This window comes from Cryptomeria japonica, chromosome 11 (genome assembly GCF_030272615.1).
Source record: "Cryptomeria japonica chromosome 11, Sugi_1.0, whole genome shotgun sequence".
NCBI lineage: Eukaryota > Viridiplantae > Streptophyta > Pinopsida > Cupressales > Cupressaceae > Cryptomeria > Cryptomeria japonica.
The window spans coordinates 140,030,078-140,051,494 of record NC_081415.1 but is presented as its reverse complement, the minus strand read 5'-3'; the positions used below and the strand labels follow the sequence as shown (position 1 = coordinate 140,051,494).

The following is a 21,417-nucleotide window of genomic DNA, read 5'->3' as shown; positions in this document are numbered from 1 at the left end:
CATATTCATCTATCCCATATCCAATGAAAGTACATTTCTGAGATTTAGCATCAAGCTTGGTTCTATTTTCTTTATCTACATGGACAAAAGCTTCGCAACCAAAAGTTTTTAGAAAAGAATAATTTACCTTTTTACCAGTCCATACCTCCTCTGGAATACCACCATCCAAAGGGGTTGAAGGTCCTCTATTTATCAAATAGACAGAAGTATGTACAGCATCTGCCCAAAAAAGTAAGGGCAATCTAGCATGCAACCTCATGCTCCTTGCGCATTCCATGATAGTCCTATTCATTCTCTCTGACACACCATTTTCCTGTGGAGTTCCTGGAACCGTCTTCTGCTTTCGAATCCCATTTAAGGAGCAGTAATCTTCAAATGCTTTGCTGCAATACTCACCTCCATTATCCGATCTGAGACACTTCAACTTTTTTTCTGTCTCATTCTCAACCAAAACTTTCCATTTCTTAAAAGTTTCAAAAACATCTGATTTTTGTTTTAGGAAATATACCCATGTTTTTCTGGTTGAGTCATCAATAAAAATAACATAATAACAAGAGCCACCAAGAGATGATACCTGAGCCGGTCCCCATACATCTGAATGTACAAGCTCTAACTTCTCACTCTTGTCTTTCCCAACCTTGAGAAATATGACTCTTTTTTGTTTACCATAAATACAGTTTTCACATAACTCTAAATCAATCTTCTTTAGTCCTGGCAATAGATTTTTGGAGTGAAGGGTTTTCATCCCTTTCTCACTCATGTGCCCAAGCCTATGGTGCCACATTATCGAATATGTTCTTGCAACATTTATTATTGTTGTCCCTGCAGTAACTTTATCTGTAGCAGCTAGGGTAGAGTAAGTGTTACCTGTACACGGATATATTGTGCCTACCTTCACACCTTTAGCTATTACTAATGATCCTTTAGCAACCTTCCACATACTGTCTGAAAGGGTAACTATGCAACCTTCACTACCTAGTTGCCTTGCAGAAATTAAATTTCTTCTTAAATTAGGAACATGTCTTACCTCCTGCAGAAACCAGTCATTTCCATTCTGCAACTTGATCTTTATCTTTCCTTTTCCAACAATTTGACAGGGCTCATCATCACCCAAATATACCTCTCCAAAATCACCTTGAACATAATCTAAAAAATATTTTCTATGGGATGTAGCATGAAATGAAGCCCCTGAATCTATTACCCAAGAATCATTAACATTATCCAAACATAAGATTAAAGCATCTTGTAAAGTATTACTTGCAATATTAGCTTCCTTACTGTCATTTTCATTTTTGTCTCCTTCTTTGTTTTTCCGAGATCAACAGTCTTTCTTTAGATGACCAGGCTTTCCGCAGTACCAGCAATCTTTCTTTCCTCTAGATTGAGAGCGTCCTTTCTTTGACTTCTCATTCCCAGGGCCTTTTCCTCTTTCCTTTGATCTTCCTCTGTTCTCCACATTCAAAACACTACCTGATGATGTTGGAGTCTCACCTGTGCTTTTCCTTCACATTTCCTCGCTTAGGATAACACCAACAATATCATCAAATACCAAAGTATTTTTACCAGAGACAGAGTTACTTACAGCCATAACCAAGCTATTCTAGCTTTCTGGCAAAGAACATAAAATCAAGAGAGCCCTAACCTCTTCTACAAAAGTAATTTTTACCGAAGACAATTGACTGGTAATTGTATTAAATTCATTTAAGTGCTCCGCTATAGATCCTCCCTCACTCATTTTCAAATTAAACAGATGCTTCATAAGAAATACCTTATTCGAAGCTGAGGGTTTCTCATACAACTTAGTCAATGTCGCCATCAAATCTACAGTTGTTTTTGCTTCTATTATATTGAATGCTATAGACGGTGCAAGGCATAATCGAATGGATCCCAGTGCCTTTCTATCTAAAATGTCCCACTCTTCATCTGACATTGTGGTCAGTTTCTTTGCCTTTCCTTCCAATGGCCGCCACAAATCCTTTTGATACAGGTAATCCTCCATCTGCATTTTCCATAACTGATAATTCTGGTTGTTAAACTTTTCGACCTTGAATTTGGAATCCTCCATTGCTCCCACTCAAATCTGAAAGTCCTGCCAATTTACAGAAAACCTCGCTCTGATACCAATTGTTAAGGTTTCAAGCAGATCCAAAACAAATATGAACTAATAATTATATGCAGATTTAAATACAAAAGATAAAGAAATAAAACAGGACACAGATAACACAGAGATTTAACGTGATTCACCCAGAATGGGTTACGTCCACCTTACACAGTCGTCCAATCTTTCTTATTATCCAGTAAAAATAGTACATCAACCTTACAATGCCTTAAGCATCCCAGCCGCTTATAACATGCATTTTTAAGGCAAAAACAAAGTCGGCCTTTTTTAGGGTTTTTATTACAATGTCGGTTTTCATCAAAAAAATACCAAAAAAAAAAAATTCTCGTGGGCTCTCGCCCCCGAACCCCTGCCCGGGGCCCGACCTGGCCTCGGACCCCAGCGAGGATACGTGCTGAGTGTACAGTACTTTGCTGATCAGTCGCCACATTTCAACAGTTGTGTGGGATAATTTGTATGTTATTTTACAAGGGCTTTGCTTATCTTTGGTTAGTTGGATGTGAGGATGTATAAATCTTGGCTCTTCTTCTACTATTACTATGGAGGTGGGATCCTCTTATATTAAGGTGAAGAGGATACTTACAAGAGAAGTATGGACATGCCTATTCAAGGCCTTTACTACTTGTTGTTGAATGGTTTTGGGTGCCATGTTAAAACCCAATGTGAAGGTTGTAGGAGCCCATCAAAACCTTCTATTATGTTGGTAACAACAATGAAAGAAAATTATCAAACAATTTTGAGGGCACAAGATGGGCGAGAGAGTGTTAGGAAGCTCTGGTAGCGTTTCGGGGGGTCGTGACTCTACGGAGACTGTAGAAGATGGTGAGGAAAACAAAGATGCGGATGGTGATGGGCGAAATAGAGGGTTGTATGCAGTAGCGGGCGGCTTCCCAAGGTTCTTTGGCGCTCAGGGCCCCCTCTTCCCTTCCCTATCATTATCTTGGGTGCTTGCAAGGGTCGCTCTAGTGTATGCTCTACATTTGGAGACCTTGCGATGGAGGCTTTGTCTCCTACTGCTTCCTATTGGGTTGGGGCTTCTTTTGTGCAGCCTAGGCCTTTCATGGGTCCTCTGTTCCGTGGGGTTTTTTTTGTGTGGTCTGGGCCTTTTGTGGGTCCTCTGTTTAGTCTCTTTGACATTCTCTTTTCCTTGATATTTACCCCTGCTTCTCTTTATGAGTTGTTCTCCTTTCCTATGGAGGATTTTACTAAGGTTACAGTGTCTTTTTAGCTTCCTTTTTTGCTCTTTATGTTTGTAATGGTGGTGTTATCTCCTATTGAGCTGGAGATATTATCTAGGGCAAGAGCTGGAGTTTCCTTTTGAGAGGATTTTTTGCTTGACAGAAGCTGGTTGGATCTCAGGTTGTGGTTGGTGTGGCTTCTCCTTCTGATGAATCTTTTTCCCCCTTTTGAGGTGCGGTTTATTTGTTTGGTGATGGAGTTGAACACTTGCGACAAACCTGATTCTTCGGTGTGCACCCTTGATGTTTCTCTTGCTAGTATCTTTCTGAGGGCTTGTTTTCTTGTTGCTCGTTTCCATGGTTTTGCTCTCAAGTAATGTGCCCTCCTATGGAGGTGGAGTGGTTGCATGGTGATCGGGTGGTTAAGGGGCTTCTTGGTCTTTTGGCTAGTATTATGGAGGGTGCATTGGATTTGCGTAGGGTTGTCGATGCTTGGTTTTGTCTCTCCAAGAGAACCAAGGATAGTAGGTTGGTTGCATTTATTTCTCTTTCCCCTATTGAGGTAGGGTTTCTGAAGGATCTTTTGTGGTTTCCTTTAATCAGTTTGATGGTTTTTGGGAGCCATTTTAAAATCCAATTGGAAGGTTAGGGGATCCTTTCAAAACCTCCTTTTTTATTTTTATGTTTGGCTGGATGCTGACAGTATTGAAGGGTCCAACTTAGTTTGTGTTGGTTTTTGGTTAAGGGACATGTTAGCCTTTTGTTGCTTGATTTTTTATGTATATGAGGAGGGGAACCCGGAAAATCCCTGATGTCTGGATGAGGGAGTTCATCAACTTCACTTATAGGATTAGGTTGTGTTGCCAACAAATTTTATAATAATTTTCTTTCAGTCTGGCTGTCTTTTTCCTGATTATGGTAGTGTTGGCTTTTGGCTGGCACTTGCCAAATTGGATGATATGGTCTGCTGATTTTATGTACCTATCTTTACTAGTAGAAGATTATCTATAGGTTCCAGATCTTGGCAAAATTTGAGGGTTTTGAGTCCCTTAAAAACCTAGTGTACGAGGTTTCTAGTCCCCTCAAAACCTCTTTTCCCTTAATAAAAAATAATTAAAGAGGACTGAGAGGGGGCAGTGAATTAGTTTTCACTGGAGTAAACAATATAGAACAACTTACTAATCTGATCAACTATAGTAATAACCAAGATAAACACAATAACAACAACACACATAACACCAATATTTTGATGTGGAAAACCCGGTTAAGGGAAAAACCATGGTGGCAACCTACCAACAATAAGATGATACTTTGTAGTAGTATGTGTAAATATTACAATGGGGAATGCACATGCATTGAGGCACACTGATCAAAATATTATAACTCAAAAGGCTACAACCCTCAGGGAAGGTTCACTACCTTACAATAATATTCGGACTACAATCTGGTTTAGATGAACTAAAAGAATAGCATCTCCTAATGCTTGATGACAGTTTTGGTTAAGAACATTTGTCTGCCCTACAACACCTTCTCCTGAACACTTCACGCAAAAAAGATGAATTTGTTTGTTTTCATATACAATTCTCTAATAATGCAAACACAACCACCATACCAAATTACCTGAATATAACACATATGTATACAAATCATCAACCTTAAATACAAAGTCGACTCAACCCTCAAGACCAAATTATAAAATTACATCACATGATACATAAATAAACAATGGAACCAATTCAATATTATAGATGATATTGGATGGACCCAAATAAAATCTTTGAATATGCAATACCACCAAAAATATCACCAAGATCATTTGTAACAGGCTACACCACTGAAAATACCGCATAACATGAAGAACATCACCAAACCCATAAAATCTTCAATAACGTGCACAATGATCAATGTGGACCACTAGAACAAATAGGACATGATTAGGAAATACCAACAAGCATATGAGAACCATCCGCAATAGCTGCACTAAGACCACTCAATCAAATCTTTATTGATCAACATGCTAGAACTCAAGAACACTTCAATAGCAGCAACTGGGACAAGAAAGATAACTTACAGCTTACGAAATCACGAACCATCTGAATTGAAGATACACACAAGCCTATCAGACACTGTCCCAAATCTACAACTAAAGATATAGTCATTCCATAGCACAACAAATCAAATAGTAGAACATTGTAACACATCATAACTGCAACATACCAACCAACTCAACTCTTTGGAATCACCGAAACATAGGAATATGTTGACATCAATGACAACAACATATCCTAGCAACAACAATATCTAATAACCTTCCCCTTTGGCATTGATGGCAACATATAGATGTGAAAAATCATCAATGAAAAGAAATAAATCAAGACCAACAATCTCCCCCTGAGATCATACACACAAAGCTTTCAAGATAAGGCAATTTTTCACATGCTTCTCTCCCCCTTTCATAGCAATGTGAAAAATAAAATTGAGATTATTATTCTCTCCCCCTTGGAGAAAAATCACAAATCTGAACATTTGAACCATACACTAACTACTCCGGCTAAGTAGTAATACCAACTCATCAATCCAGATAAGAAGATAAGACTATGAAGTCCACCAGATTAATGTATCTCAATGCATCTAGTTCTCATCGGGAGGGTCAGAGACCCTTAACTTTTCTCTCAGATATACAAATGTATCTGTAGGAAAAAGGTTTCTAAAAATATTTGTAATCCGATCCTTTGTAGACACATACTCTAATTTGACTTCTTGCCCGCTAACTTTCTCCCTCAGGAAGTGATACTTGATTGATATATGCTTTGTTTTAGAATGCACTACCAGATTCTTGGAAATATTAATATCACTTGAATTATCACAATAAATGACAGGAAACTCATCATAAACAACTCTAATTTCTTTCAACATCTGTTTTATCCAAACTACCTGAGTACAGTTCCTAGCAGCAACAATTTATTCAACTTCTATAGTAGATAGAGATATATCATCTTGCTTCTTACTTGACCAAGAAGCCATATTATTTTCCAAAAATAATTCTCCACTCGTAGTGCTCTTCCGTTCATCAACATCACCTACCCAATCAACATTAGTATAATCACATAACATCATTCTTCAGATACCACAAACCATAATCAACTATCCCCTTCAAGATCTGAAAAATCCTCTTCACAATAGTAACATGAATTTCTTTAGGATCGGCTTGGAATCTTGCACAAGGACAAATAACATGCATAATATCTGGCCTAGTCTAAGTCAAGTATAGCAGTCCACCAACCATAGATCTATACAAGGTCTGATTAACTTTTAGAGATTAATCAAGCTTAGACAACTTGCATGAAATCACCATAGGAGTTCCAACAAGTTTAGAGTCATCTAAACCAAACCTCTTTCACAATTCCCTCACATACATAGATTGAGAAATGAAAATGCCTTTATCATTTTGTCTGTAATCCTATTTCATGTCACCTATCATAGACATCTCAGATTATGTTTGCATATCATCAAGAAACTTTATACTCAAATCATCTCCTCCAAAAATAATGTCATCAACAAAAACTTCAACAATCAAAATGTTATCATTATCAATCTTAAAGTATAAATTACTATTAGCAGTACCTTTATAGAATCCCAACTTCATCAAATACATGTACAGTCTAGCATACCAAGCTCTGTGGGCTTCTTTAATTCCATACAATGTTTTCTTCAATCTGCATAACATGTGTCCTTCATCTGATAATGAAAACCCATCTGGTTTCTCAATGTAGACTTCCTCTTAGAAATAACCATTCAAAAAGACTGACTTAACATCCATTTGATATACCTTGAAATTCTTATAAGCAACATATGCAAGAAGTAATCTAACAGCTTCAATTCTAGCTATCGGAGCAAAAGTTACCTCATAATAAATTTCTTCCATCTGAGAACACCCTTTACATACCAGTCTTGCTATGTTTCTCACCACTTCACTAGCTTCATTTAATTTATTTTTGAACACCCATTTTATACCAATCACATTCTTGTCTTTAGGTCTCAGAACAAGTTTGCATGTTATATTCTTTTCAATCTAATTCAACTCTTCTTCCATAACTTTTATTTAATTTTCATCTTTACAAGATTCAACAACATCTTTAGGTATAATCTTAGAAATCAAACATATCTCTTCAGCAACAATCATTCTCCTAGTCATCACACCTTTATTTTTCTCACAAATAATCTGATTTATGATTTAATTTGACATACCTCAGAGTCTTCTGATTTTTTGATTCACTGGTTTTTGAACTTCTTTACCAACAGTAGCAATATCCGGATTAACTATCTCTACTAGATCATTATTCTTTAGGATCTCAGTATGCACAGGCTTTGAAATAACATCTGGATCATCAAACTCATATCCATATTCTTTGACCTACTTTCCATCACATTCATCAACCTTCACATTTGCACTTTCCACTATCTTCTTCAACCTCTTATTGTAACACCGGTAGGCCTTCCTCTTAGTGGAAAACCCTAAGAATATTCCTTCATCACATCTTGCATCAAAATTTCCTATATCCTTATCTCTTCTGATATAATATTTGCTTCCCAAAATTCTGAAATATCTAACTTTAGGAACATGACCAAACCATAACTCGTAAGGAGTCTTACCACAATAACCTTTTATATGCACCCATTTGAATATGCATACAAAAGTGCTAATAGCTTATCTCCAAAAGTTCTTTTCAACATCTCCTTCAATAAACATAGTCCTAGCAACATCCAAAATAGTTATGTTCTTCCTTTCTACAACTCTATTCCGTTGAGGGGTTCTAGGAGTATATAATTATCTTCTAATTCCATTATTTTCACAAAATGAATTAAACTCACCAGATGTGAATTCTCCTCTTCTATCAGATCTCAAAGACTTCAAATTGAACCCTATCTTTGTGTCGACCTCAGATTTGAATATCTTGAATTTCTCCACTACCTATGATTTATCCCTTAGAAAAGTAACCCACATCATTCTAGAATAGTCACCAATCAAGAACATGAAATATTTGGCACCTTGCATACTTCTCACTCTTGTAGGTCCACAGAGTATGCACAAGATCCACTAAACCATTAGATGTGTACAACTTACTCTTAACTGATATTCTTGTTTGATTTCCCAACTGACATTCTTTACATATCAGATTAGAACATTTCACAATTTTAGGCAAATCTCTAACAACTTGAGTAGAAATTGTCTTAATCATGCAATGAAAATTAACATGACACATCCTTCCATGCCACAACCAACTTTCATCTATCTGAGAAATCAAATAACTTTTCTCACCAGCATTCAAGTGAAAGACATTACCTTTAGTTTTAGTTCCTAATGCAATCTCTATATTGGAGGCATTTAGAATGTTGCATTAACCATTCCTGAATTGTAAATCATATCCCTTATCAACCATCTATCCAACACTCAAAATATTATGCTTCACACCTTCAACAAATAAGACACCATCAGTATTACACTTACTATCAAAAGAAATGGAACCTCTACCATGAATCACACAAGCTTAATCATCTCCAAATCTTACTATACCATCGTCATACTTATCCATTTTCATAAATTTGCTTTTATAACCTAACATATGATGTGAACAACCATTGTCAATTGCCCATTCATCTTTCTCTTTAATCTTAGTAGTTAAATCTTTCTCCTCCACAATACAGCTTGCAAAATTCACTGGTACTGGATCATCTTCCTTGATAGCAATAAATATAAATTCATCTTCCGAATTCCCATTCTCAGACTCTTCATCTGTCACACTATCATCAGCACCATAATAGCGTCTCTTCTAATATTTGTTCTTCTGATTAGGTTTATAGGGCTTATCATATTTATCATGTTTCTCATATCTATCATGCTTATCAAATTTATCATTCTTATCATACATTGACATTCTTTGACAACACCTAGAAGAAAAATGTCCTATCTTATTAGAAGAGAAATATTTCAAAGGTAACTTCCCATCATTCTTATAGTCTCCCTTAGGCAATATTTGAGCAATAAGTGTTCCAAGCTCAGACAACTCTCTTTCTTGTTCTTCCATCTCTCTCATTTCTCTTTCATATCTCCAAACCTTACATGAACTTTCTCCGAGATCATATTTCTTCTTCCCGGATATAGAGGCTTTAAATGTAGTCTCACATTTACCATGTGATTCTCCAAATTCACTCAACTCAAAAGCAACAAGCTTACCAACCAACATATCTCTTTTCACAGTGGTCACAGTCTGGATCTTATCAATAGAAGCAACTTTAGATTTGTAAGTAGGAGGCAACGATCTCAACACTTTATAAATAATCTCAACTTCTTCAAGAGTTCCACCTACACATCTAATGTTCATGACAAGTTCATTCACTTTAGCCATAAAGGATGTTATGTTCTCATCTTCTCCCATGTTCAACATCTCATACTTTCCTTTGAAGCTCTACAATGTAGCAACTTTTACATGTTTATCTCCTTCATACAAGGTCTCCAACTTTTCCTAGATCTCATGTGCGGTCTACAGTCCCATCACATTAGCCATCTTTGAATCAATTAGGGAACTCAACAATGCTTCTTTAGCTCTTATATTATGTTTAGCATCCTTGATCTCATTAGCAGTAACTAGACCATTTTGAGGAACATTGTAGGTATTCTTTGTAATTTTCCAATAATTATCTCGAAGACATTTTAGGGGACACTCTATCCGGTCCTTCCATACAGTGTAATGCTTCCATCAAATCTTGGACTCTCTTTCTTGAAAACATAGCTTGCCAACTCTAATCTGCTCAAGCGATCAAGCTTCTTTTGGAGGATCTAGCTCTGATACAAATTGTTGGTAACAACAATGAAATAAAAATGAGAGGGGGGGATGAATCAATTTTCACTAGATTAAACAACTTAAGAACAACTTACTAATTTGATCAACTGCGGTAAAAATAAAGATAAACACAATAATAGCAACACACATTACACCAATATTTTGACATAGAAAATTCAGTTAAGGAAAAAACCACGGCGGGAACCTACCCACAATAAGATGATACTTTACAGTTGTATGTGTAAATATTATGGGGAATGCACATTCATTCAGACATATTACCTAGAGCTCACTGCTCAAAATATGATAACCCAGAAGCCTACAACCCTCATGGAAGGTTCACTACCTTACAATAACATTCAAACTACAATCTGGTTCAAATGAACTGAAAGAATAGCATCTCCTAATGCCTGATGACAGTTCTGATTAAGCACATTTGTCTACCCTGCAACACTCTCTCCTCAACACTTCACACCAAAAGATGAATTCATCTGTTCACACATACACCACTCTCTGGTAATGTAGACACAACCACCATACCAAAATACATGTATATAACACCTATTTATACAAATCATCAACCTTGACTACAAGGTCAATTCAACTCTGAAGACCAAATTACAAAATTACATCACACAATATATAAATAAACCACCAGAACAATACAATACTATAGATGACATAGCATGGACCCAAATCAAATCTTTGAATACACAACACCACCATATTTATTGCCAATATCTTCCACAACACGCTACACCACCGAAAATACCGCATAATACGAAGAACATCACCAGACCCATAATATCTTCAATAACGCACACAATGATCAATACCAACCACCAAAGCAAATAGGACACGATTAGGAAACACTAATAAGCATATTAGAACCATATGTAATAGCTGCACCGACACCACATAATCAAATCTTCATCGATCAACATGCTAGAACTCAAGAACACTTCAATAGAAGCAACTAGGACAAGAAAGATAACTTGCAGAGCACCAAATCATGGACCCTCTGAATTGAAGATACACACAGACATCCCAAATCTGCAACCAAAAATATAGTCATTACGGAGCACAACAAATCAAATACCACAACACTGCAACACATCATAAATGCAACATATCAACCAACTCAACTCTCTACAATCACTTGGACACGGGAATATGTTGACATCATTGACAAAAACATATCCTAGCAGCAACAATATCCAACATATTTCTTTTTTATCATAATGGATTGGGATGTTCAGGGTCATCCAATTAGTTTGTTATGCATTATCCTTTTGTTTCTAGATTTGAAAGTTTTAGGACTCCCATTAAAACCATTTGTAAAGGTTGGGTGAGCCTACAAAAAAAATTTACTCATAGTTTTATGTGATGGTTTCGATCCTCTATTTTTTACAACCTATTCTTTAAGTCTATTGTTTATTGTGGTTGGTTGTGAGCTGGTTGGAAGTTTGTTTTGCATATTCATGTGGAAACATTCTATTTGTGGGTTCTATCTCCCTGCAAAAACTGAGAGTTTCACATCCCTCTAAAATTTATTGTACGCAGTTTCCCCCTCAAAACCTATTTTTCGCTTAATAAAAAGCATACTCGTTTAATAAAATAAGATGCTCATTCAAGAAAGTATTGTTGTCATAGTGAAAAAATAGTATTTTGATGTGTACAACTATTAGGGTAGCAATGTCCATGAATTGGAGTATTAAATTTGTGCTATCACAAATATATAATGAGCATAATAAATACCTTATCTTTTTCCATTAATCTGAATGATTTCCAAAAGGTTTTAGTGTTCCACTATTGGTCAATTTATCTTGGATATAAGTTGTATTTTATATAATAATGTGTGATTTTTATAGCAATTAATAGTCTTTTGTGTTCAACTTTTGGTCTATTTGTGTTGGATATTAAAGGTAGATATAAAAATATTTATGGTTACTAATAGTTATTTGGCCCATTTACATTGAATATAAGTTATATATTTTACATAAAAATATGATATTTTCTTAACAACAACAATATTTTTGTGTTCCACTACCCAGGATTTTTGGATTATGTTTATGTGGAATCTTTAAAACGTTAACGTTAGGACACATCACACTAGACACTCTATACTACCAAGGATTTTTGGATTAATTTTCAATGGAATCTCTAAAAAGTCATTTCTAGGACACTTCACACTAGACATGCTATTTTGAGAAATTGCATGATGATTCACACCTCAAAAACATAGTCATACATAGTTAATAATCATCTCACATTTCTAAAAAACCTCTCTCTCCTAGACTACAAAAAATTAATATATTCACATATAACCCAACGAAACTTTTCTTATTTAAAAAAGAAAACATTAAAAACTTATTAACTTTCTTTATAATTTAATTATTTGATACATATTTTTAAAATGTGTAAGTTTCATTATACCAACTCTCAACATAACATCATCTCCTTACGATCTTGTGATTCATATTTGACTCATTCACACATTTTCATTTCCATCTACTTTATAAGAATCTTTGAAAATAGATTTCTTTGTATAAACGCCATCCACCACACAAAAACATAAATCAGCATGCATTGGTGTTGGTGATATTAGTGATTGTATGAGAAGGACATCGTCACACTTGAAAAAAATAATCAAACCCTTACAATTCATATCTCTTAAACTAAACCTCCGAGTTTCTCTCCATTTTTTATTTGATTTTTAAGTTGATTATCTCCAGTCTCATATCAATACGTAAACAAAAATGATAAATAACATATTGTTTTATAAACGGTCAATTGACCGTACTTCTGACTGCAATATTAAATTTGCACAAGTCCTTATAGGATAGTCAATTGTATATATTTGTTTTGACAAATTATCACTTGTGATGTCACTTGACAAAGATTTATCTCCTAACAATTCTGGCAACTAGTGCAAAGGTCAACTGAAATTTGGGAAACGATGAAAATTTATAGTATTATTTTCAACACTTTGATTCATTCAACAATAGAAGAGCTCCAGATTGGTTACAAGAAGTTGGACATTGTCAATCTGATTCTTTAGTCAAGGTCATCGGTTGCCTTACGTTCAACATTTACAGTGTTTGATTGTAAGAGTAACTTCAACATCAAACGTCAAACTGAACATCATCTTTCATAAAATATCTATTAAAATAATTTTAATTTTTTGTTTTTTGGCAAAACCCAAGCCTTTCCCTTTTCAATGGAATCAAGTATATTCGTTATAAATCGCAAGTTGTGGTTTTATAATTTCATCTGTTGTTATTTCATCTGTCGTTATGGGTCTCAAATTGGATTTTCCTCTGTTGTTATTTACATTTTTACTACTGCTCTTGATCTTCTGTGATGGTGGTGAAGGAAGATATCTGTTAGAAGATCAGAGTACGGCTAGTTTTCCACATGATTATCAAAGTCCAGGTATGTTTAAGTATTTGCAATCTCTGTAATCGTACTTTATGGCAAATAAACTTCACAGAAACAAAATTTTACCGGTATATATTGAGTTTATCTGGATTGAAGAGTTAAACATCACTTAGTTTAATGATTAAATAGTCTAATGAATCAAAGTGTTCAATGAGAGTTTCAGCTGCCCCAAATTTTTAATTAACTGATAATACCTTTTATTTAAGTAAAACGAGATTTTGAAAGCGTTCAGTTTTTTTGTACAAGAACCAAGATGAGATTCAAGAAAATAACAAAGAGCAATGACACAACAAAACAATTTGATAACAATTAGCTAATGAGAATTTAAAACAGATCAAACAACACCCAATAAACAACAACTCAAAATCAAAGTAATTTGATGTCAAATTATTCGGGTTTCTTTTATTGACTGCAACAATCTTATCTTAATGCTAAGATTGTACCGCACAAATTCTTTTTATGTTTAAGAATTAGATAGATCTAGAGGGTATCTCATCCTTCTCCACGGTTTTTTTTCTTTGTAGTATCTAAGAAAAATCTCAGGGTTAATATAACATGATTGTTTTTAATGCAGCCCCAAAACGCCCTGGATCTGTCAAACAAACTCCTCCTGTATGTATATAATCCAACTTTCGGTAGACTTTGTATTTGTCTATCATTTTATAGTCTAAATTTGAATTTCATGAACTGTGCAGCGAAAGATTCTGGTTGGCACTCTACAGGGCTTGCACCTCTTTGACCACCATGGCCACCACCGCCATCTCTTCGCCGCTAGCTACGATGGGTGTTGTCAAAACTATTGCTGTGCAAGAAAAAGCTTTTCCTTGTGTTGTCAGACGAATGGATAGACTATGGAAGAGGCTATTCACATATTTCTATCAAAGAACCAACCATGTTACCGTTCATGTATTTTGTTCTTCATCATCAACTATTTTATCAACATTTTAATTGCTGTAAAATATTTTTCTCTCTATTGGTGAAGATTATGATTGATTAATTGCTGTAAAATATTTTTCTCTCTATTGCTGAAGATTATGATTTTCAAAGAATCAATCAAAAATTTGGTTAAAGGTATAGTTCCCTAAAAATTTAAACGTATACTCTCAAATAAATTTGATAAAATAATCTAGTTTTTGAATTCCTTAACACTGAATGAAATAGAAAATTAATCATTTTTAAAACCTAATTTGAAATTGTCGAATTAACTGAAATCAGTTGTCTTAAACATTTTAACATCATTGATCTTTATGGTCAAACAGTCAATAGCAATTGTATATGTTATCTACGTTAAAAAATTATAAATAGTTGTCCCACATTTTGGAGGGTAAATATATTTGTGGCTATTCAGTGTGATAACATAATTTAAGAGCAAATAGTTTAGACTACAAAAAACAAAAGACTTCGAATTGGACAAGTTAAATGGCGAGTGCTAACTATTCCATAGAAATACATAAGCTAAACATAATTTTCTTGTAAGAATAGTGTCTATATTACTATTTGAAAAATAGGGTTACACATATTCACAAAAGGGAAGGTGGAAGAAAAAAATCGCTCCACTAAATTCTATATAAGACATCAACCTTGAACAAGATAATAGAAAGCATAAAATGAATCACTAGATAGCTAGAGTACACGTAGAAGGAGGAGGGGAAGATCTCAATTATAACTAAAAGACTTATAGTATTGATAGAAGTCATTTTCATTTGATGACTACTTCTACAATATGAAATTGATAAATCTATTTGTGGTCATGCTCATATAGAAAATAAGATTACAACTAGAAGAGTTATAGTAGGATGACAAGAAGAGGACCAAGAGCTATTTGTAAATTGATATTTATTAGTCTAGACAATATTGTACTAAATAGAAAAATAATTCCTTGTTTCAAAAATAACTTGAATCCACAAAACTAGTCGAACTGTATTTCATTTATAACACAGAGACCAACATAGTATCAAAGTTTCAAAGCAAGCTAACATAAATTATGTAGGCCAAAAGTCACATCAATACATTATATTATATTTACAATCATTATAGTTCAAATTTTTACCCAACAAAGGCACCACCCACTACTACACAGAGGGGGGTTTTAAGACAATTTTTGAGTGAATTGTCTTAATTTGAGACAAAACAAAACTTTTGTATTGTCTTAAATATTGTCTTTAAACGAGTGTCTTAAATTATTGTCTTTATAAAGACAATAAAAAGAATCAGTATTATTGTCTCTTGTGAGAGAATTGTATTTTTGTCTATATAAAGACTATACCTATATAAAAAACATATGGTCTCTATAGAGACATATATGTCTTTAATCCCACTCACTGTCTTTCTTAAGACGATAAAAATATTCCCATTAAAGATAATACACCTTTTCTCTCTCTAGACATGATATAAAACAATGAATTTTAAAAAATAGCTCACTATTCAGATAAATCAAAATTGTTTAATATAAACTACAATATCATTGATTAATTCATGTTAGGGCACGATGGAATTGAACCACCATCGTCCTGCTTGTAAAGCAGGCGCTCTTCCATTGAGCTAGTACCCTTTAAAGAATAATTTTACCCTTTAGAATCCTGGGTCCCATACACCCTTTGGTTTAGTAGCGAGTTTTAAGTCTGAATAATGGTTGAGAACATGTGACCATTGCTAGCCATTTTGTGTTTTTGTATTGAACAACTTTTCATTGCATAAAAAATAAAACAACTGTGTGTTTCTTAGACAAAACCTTACAACATCCATCTAGCTCTATGCAGCACAAAGAGAATGTGCAGAAATTTTTTGAATGATGCATTTATGTTTATGAATTGACACATACATGATCCAATTTTGATCCTCACTGTGAACCTATTCAATGCAAAACAGGTGTAAGTTATTAGTACGCAAATTCAAACTGCCCTGTTGCTAAGTAAATTTCATCAAACACTTAGAATGGATTCTAAAACCAACTCTTTCCAATCTTGGAAGTAATTTATAACATATTATTCAATAAAGCCTAAAAAACAATTTCAAACAAATCAAAATCATACAGGCCACTGTTTCAATTCACAACGGCTCCTAGTAGTCATTTCATCCATCATTGATATACTTGATTACTTCCAATATATCTGGAACATAAAGATTGCGTTCCCGTATTTTCTAGAGCAGAGAAGCCAAAATATAAACACTTATGAGAGATTCCAATACTAAAGACAAAATAATGAAGAGAAAGTAAAGAATTCTAGTGATGTAAAATTTTCACAGGTAAGGCAATTACACTCAAATTGAAACTCCTCAGGTGATGAGTAATGGCTTCACTCTCCTCATATTCAGATGCATCCAATCACTTAAGTATTAAAGCTTAAATAGATTTGGAAGGATGTAAGGCAATTACACTCAAATTGAAACTCCTCAGGTGATGAGTAATGGCTTCACTCTCCTCATATTCAGATGCATCCAATTCACTTAAGTATTGAAGCTTAAATAGAATTGGAAGGATATACTGTCTGATTGATATAAGACAAAAAAAGGAAGAGGGAAAAGTATCCCAGCTATTGGTATCCATGTAATAGCAATGCGTAAGTAAATAAACTGCAACAATGAAAATTTAGCAATAATCTCAAATGACACCTTTTCAAGAAATGATGCATGCACATCCTCAAACACTCTGCAAAAAAAGGGTTGTCATTTCAAAAGGTTTAGTTCTTCATAACCACTTATTATGCTTAATTAAAAGTACATAAACTTTTAGGGGATAAATTTCCAGCCCATTTAGATTGTCAAATTATAAGACAAATATGAAAAACCCAGAAAGGATGAACAGGAATAGGACAATGAATTAAAGATGCTTAAGACTCACTTATATCTCCATCATGGTGCAATGAATAATATAAGGAACCTCTCCCAAAACTGAAAACACAATTGTCAATTCAATCCTCACACCAAATGCTATAACAGGAAGACCAAAGGCAAAGAAAATACAGGCGGTTGGAGCCAAAATTCTGCAGGAAGGAGAACAAATTATAGATTCATTTATAATAGTTATTAGCAACATTGTCAACATGGTTGTCTGTGATTGAAATTAGACCTCTAGGAGGCTGCAATGGCACCAAAGACACCTCTTAATAGGTGAATAAACCTTCAATCTGCTCAGAATTGTATGACAACGCTTTAGACACAAAAATACCACTTTATTGGGTCTAAAACACACTTTGAAATCCTCTAGATACAACTATTGTAGCTACAACTTAAACAACAATCTCCACACCCAGTTCCATGAATACTTTATCTAACACACTAAATAGAATATCACACCTCTATATGGTACTCTTACTTCTCAAACTTTACGTATTTGATGATCTCATACTCAAAGTCTGAAATGCCACTCCTATTGTTATCTAATTGACAAGTCTGAAAAATAAATATTAGAAACATCAAATAAGAGTCCTGCATTCTATTGTATCTAAAAAAAAATTCCTCCACAAATTGACCAAAAGGGGATCCTTGTCTAAGCATTTTCATAGGTTGAAATACCTGAGTGATCAATCACCCATCAACCATAAACCAAAGAGTAAAAGATGACACTAGAGGTTAGTTCTCTGATTCAACAGAATTGCACCATTTCACTTCTCACAAAAATTGGAATCTAAATTTAACCATAAAGAATTGATGGCAGACATTTGATATAATTGTAGTTGATATCACAATAATCGCAAACCACTCTGCAAAGGTTGATTTTACATATCCGTATACTAATATAGGGTTGGTTATCATAGTTCGTACTAATAAAAAAATAGGCATATTCTGGTTGGGCCTTTCTACTTCCTTTCACTATACCCATGTGGATAACATCATCAACATTTGTTGTTCTTACCGCATTTCTTGTTGGGCTATTGAAACGAGATGAGAACGACACTTTCACAAGACAACCTAGAAGGCAAATGGAAATTTCCCTCTAGTCACTGCTTCTGTGATAATTTAAACTTTCTTTTCTCTATTGTAATGTTCATAGATTAAAAGCCAAAGAAAACCAACATACAAAAATAGTAGTTAAAATTAAGTGAACTGTCAAGCATAAAAAATTCATAACAGTCCTTGTAATAGTAAGACAATCACTGCAAAATACCCAAGGTATCATGATCATTAGCTCTTGCCATCAAATTGCCTCAAGGAATTCTTTTTGTTTGTGTCATCTTATTGGTAAGGTCTTTGGGTAGTCTTCTGTTCACATAGATATTTATGTGGAGTCGATTAAAAAAGTATTTCATAATTTCTCATTGCCATCCGTGTTTCAACTGCCAGTGCTTGGTTTTGAAAGCTAGTAGTACTCGACAGATTACCTTAAAATGTTTTGAAAGGGTATAAACCTGTGAGTGAAAATGCTTATAATTGGCAATGTCTTTGTGGTAGACTCAAACTGAATAACGTTGCACATTTTTCACATTCCAATCACTCTCATTAAATGTCATTGCCATCTACTACTTGTCTAAATCTCATAGCATTACGTTGAAGGAGACACTATGCATTCTGCTTGCTATACAACTTCCCTGAGTACTACTATACATATCTTCAAATATGGCAGACCCAAATCCCTATATATGATAAGAAAGAGGTCCACTTAACTAAAACAAATAGACATTAACAGGAGCTAGCTAAACAATAAAGCTCATATGCAATCCCTGAGTGGAATTCTTTAATATTAGATAGGGATTTTCATTGATGGGGATCAAGAGGCTTTTGTCCTCCAATCTCTAATAGAAAATGAACAAAATGTTTGATATATTTAAGGATTAAGATTGTAAAAAGTAGATGAATTCTTTAATCTTTGATTTAGATTTAAATAAGCAATTGAATGCTCACTTTCCCTCCAAAATATAAATTTAAATATTCTTTTTTGTCTTCAAGGAGATCTATAGATACATTCATGGCCAAAAGAACTTTATGAAATACAAATTAATTACATAATACCCAAAGCTCCCTATAATATGGACACGCATACTCTAGGGGACACAAAATTATTACAAAGTCATTTCCATAAAAAGATACTCAAATACAATACTTAAGTACAATGCACCTAATAAAGAATATGAGAAAACCGTGTGAAAAAAACTCCCCCTAAACAACTCATATATAGCTGCTTTGATTGTATCAGATTTGGTTTCTCCTTGATTCAGAGCTTATTTGTACCTATTTTAATGGTTCTTATAGAGAATAAGCTCCACTAACAATTTGCAACTACTCATTTAAGTGCCCATGCTTCCCTTTTTAACCACAGAAACATAACCGAATTTAAGCAAGCCAAAACAAAGCTCTTATAGCAGTATTCCTTACAAAACTTCATGCCAATGTCCTCCCATGTGGATTTATTTGCTCTGATACCAAAAATGGATGCAGAGAAGACCTTGAACATGCAAACAGCTCTAACAAAATTCAATAAAAACACAATGAAACGTGAACAAACAATCAATCCTTTTCATTATTTAACAAAATGGTTACATTAAATAGTTAAAAAACTTCATGAAGGGAGATAATTTGAAATTTGTAGTGTGAAGAATATTTGACTCCAAATCAACTTCTGAAAAACTTAAGAAGACTTGTATGATCAAGACAGCATGGAATATGGCATCATAGAATTTATTATTACTGTGAACAAGCTAAAATGAACATAAAATAATGGACAATGAATGAGAAGAAACTTAAAACGACAACAAAGAAAGAGGTGGTACTCATGATGAGCGACTGGAAAAAAAAGTATAGTGCCCCCCCTACAGCTATGATCAAGTTGTAAGGGAAATCATCCACATTCAAATGGAATTAGTTTTCAACAAGACAAGGGTCAGAACATGTATCAAGTAAAACTTGATAGATTGAAAACCCAAAAAACTGTGGGTTTATACAAAAGGTTTCCTATGTTTGATGGTGCACTATGCTGCCTCTAATGTATATATAATTTTTCGTATTTTTATAATTAACCTGCTTAACCAATAGACAAACCAATGATTGGTTTTCAATATATTGACTCAAAATTTTAATTTCTTCATAAACACCTTAAGAAAATATAGCGGAAATAGATTTTAAATTTATGCCATTTACCATTCAGTTTGACTAGCCTCTTTTTATCTCAAAACTACAAAAAGGGCTACACTGTTTTAAATATATGAAAGAATAAAAAAATAAATTATTTCTTTTGAACTAGGGAATTAGATCTGCACATGAATGGGAATAGATCTAAAATACTTTGTGCATTAAAGCAACTTAAAAGTCTTCCATAAGACTGTAATATATTTTAAAAATTTCAAATTTAATACTTAAACTATAAGTCGTTTATATGGATCTTACCTGGGTTTATTACAATCTGTAGGAAATGGATCTCATAGTACAACACATGAACAATTTCATTCATCTGTTTGAACTTTGGACAAAAGTGGTCTGTAGAATGCCAATGTATAAGATAAAACAACATAAACTTCAATAGCACAACATGTTTTCCAAAATAAAATTTAAAAAAACTATGAATTGGACTCAAACAATATAACCAATTGAAATTAAAGAATAATCAAGAAAAAATTTCTTAAATTGTTGTCAAAGAATGTAAAAAACAAAAATTCCAAAGGTAATACCTTCGCAATTTTCCACAGTGAATGTCTTTCCTTCTCTCTTTACCATCTGGGCATATTTCCCATTTCATGAAAATTATTCATTTTCATTGAAGCTTATTGTGCTCCGCATTTTGTTTGAGAATTTGTAGGTTGCCAACTTGTTTCCTTCCATGCATGCTGAAATACAATTATTCAAATTGATTTGAAATTAGTAAATATTAAAAAAAAAGGGACATTAAATATAAAGGAATGAACTG

The 21,417-nt window shown here is 34.0% G+C and overlaps 1 protein-coding gene and 1 non-coding gene across 2 annotated transcripts; one reads left to right on the top strand and one right to left on the bottom strand.

Annotated features, from left to right (window-relative positions):
* Positions 1-13,409: 13,409 nt before the first annotated feature.
* On the top strand, positions 13,410-14,528 carry LOC131032658 (uncharacterized). Its single transcript, XM_057963699.2, has 3 exons — positions 13,410-13,574; positions 14,155-14,192; positions 14,276-14,528. The coding sequence occupies exons 1-3, from the start codon at positions 13,436-13,438 to the stop codon at positions 14,426-14,428; spliced, it is 330 nt and encodes a 109-aa protein (XP_057819682.1). The 5' UTR covers positions 13,410-13,435; the 3' UTR covers positions 14,429-14,528.
* Positions 14,529-16,059: 1,531 nt separating this feature from the next.
* On the bottom strand, positions 16,060-16,131 carry TRNAV-UAC (transfer RNA valine (anticodon UAC)). The gene has a single exon. It is a non-coding gene; the product is annotated as a tRNA-Val (tRNA).
* Between the last annotated feature and the right edge of the window lie 5,286 nt (positions 16,132-21,417).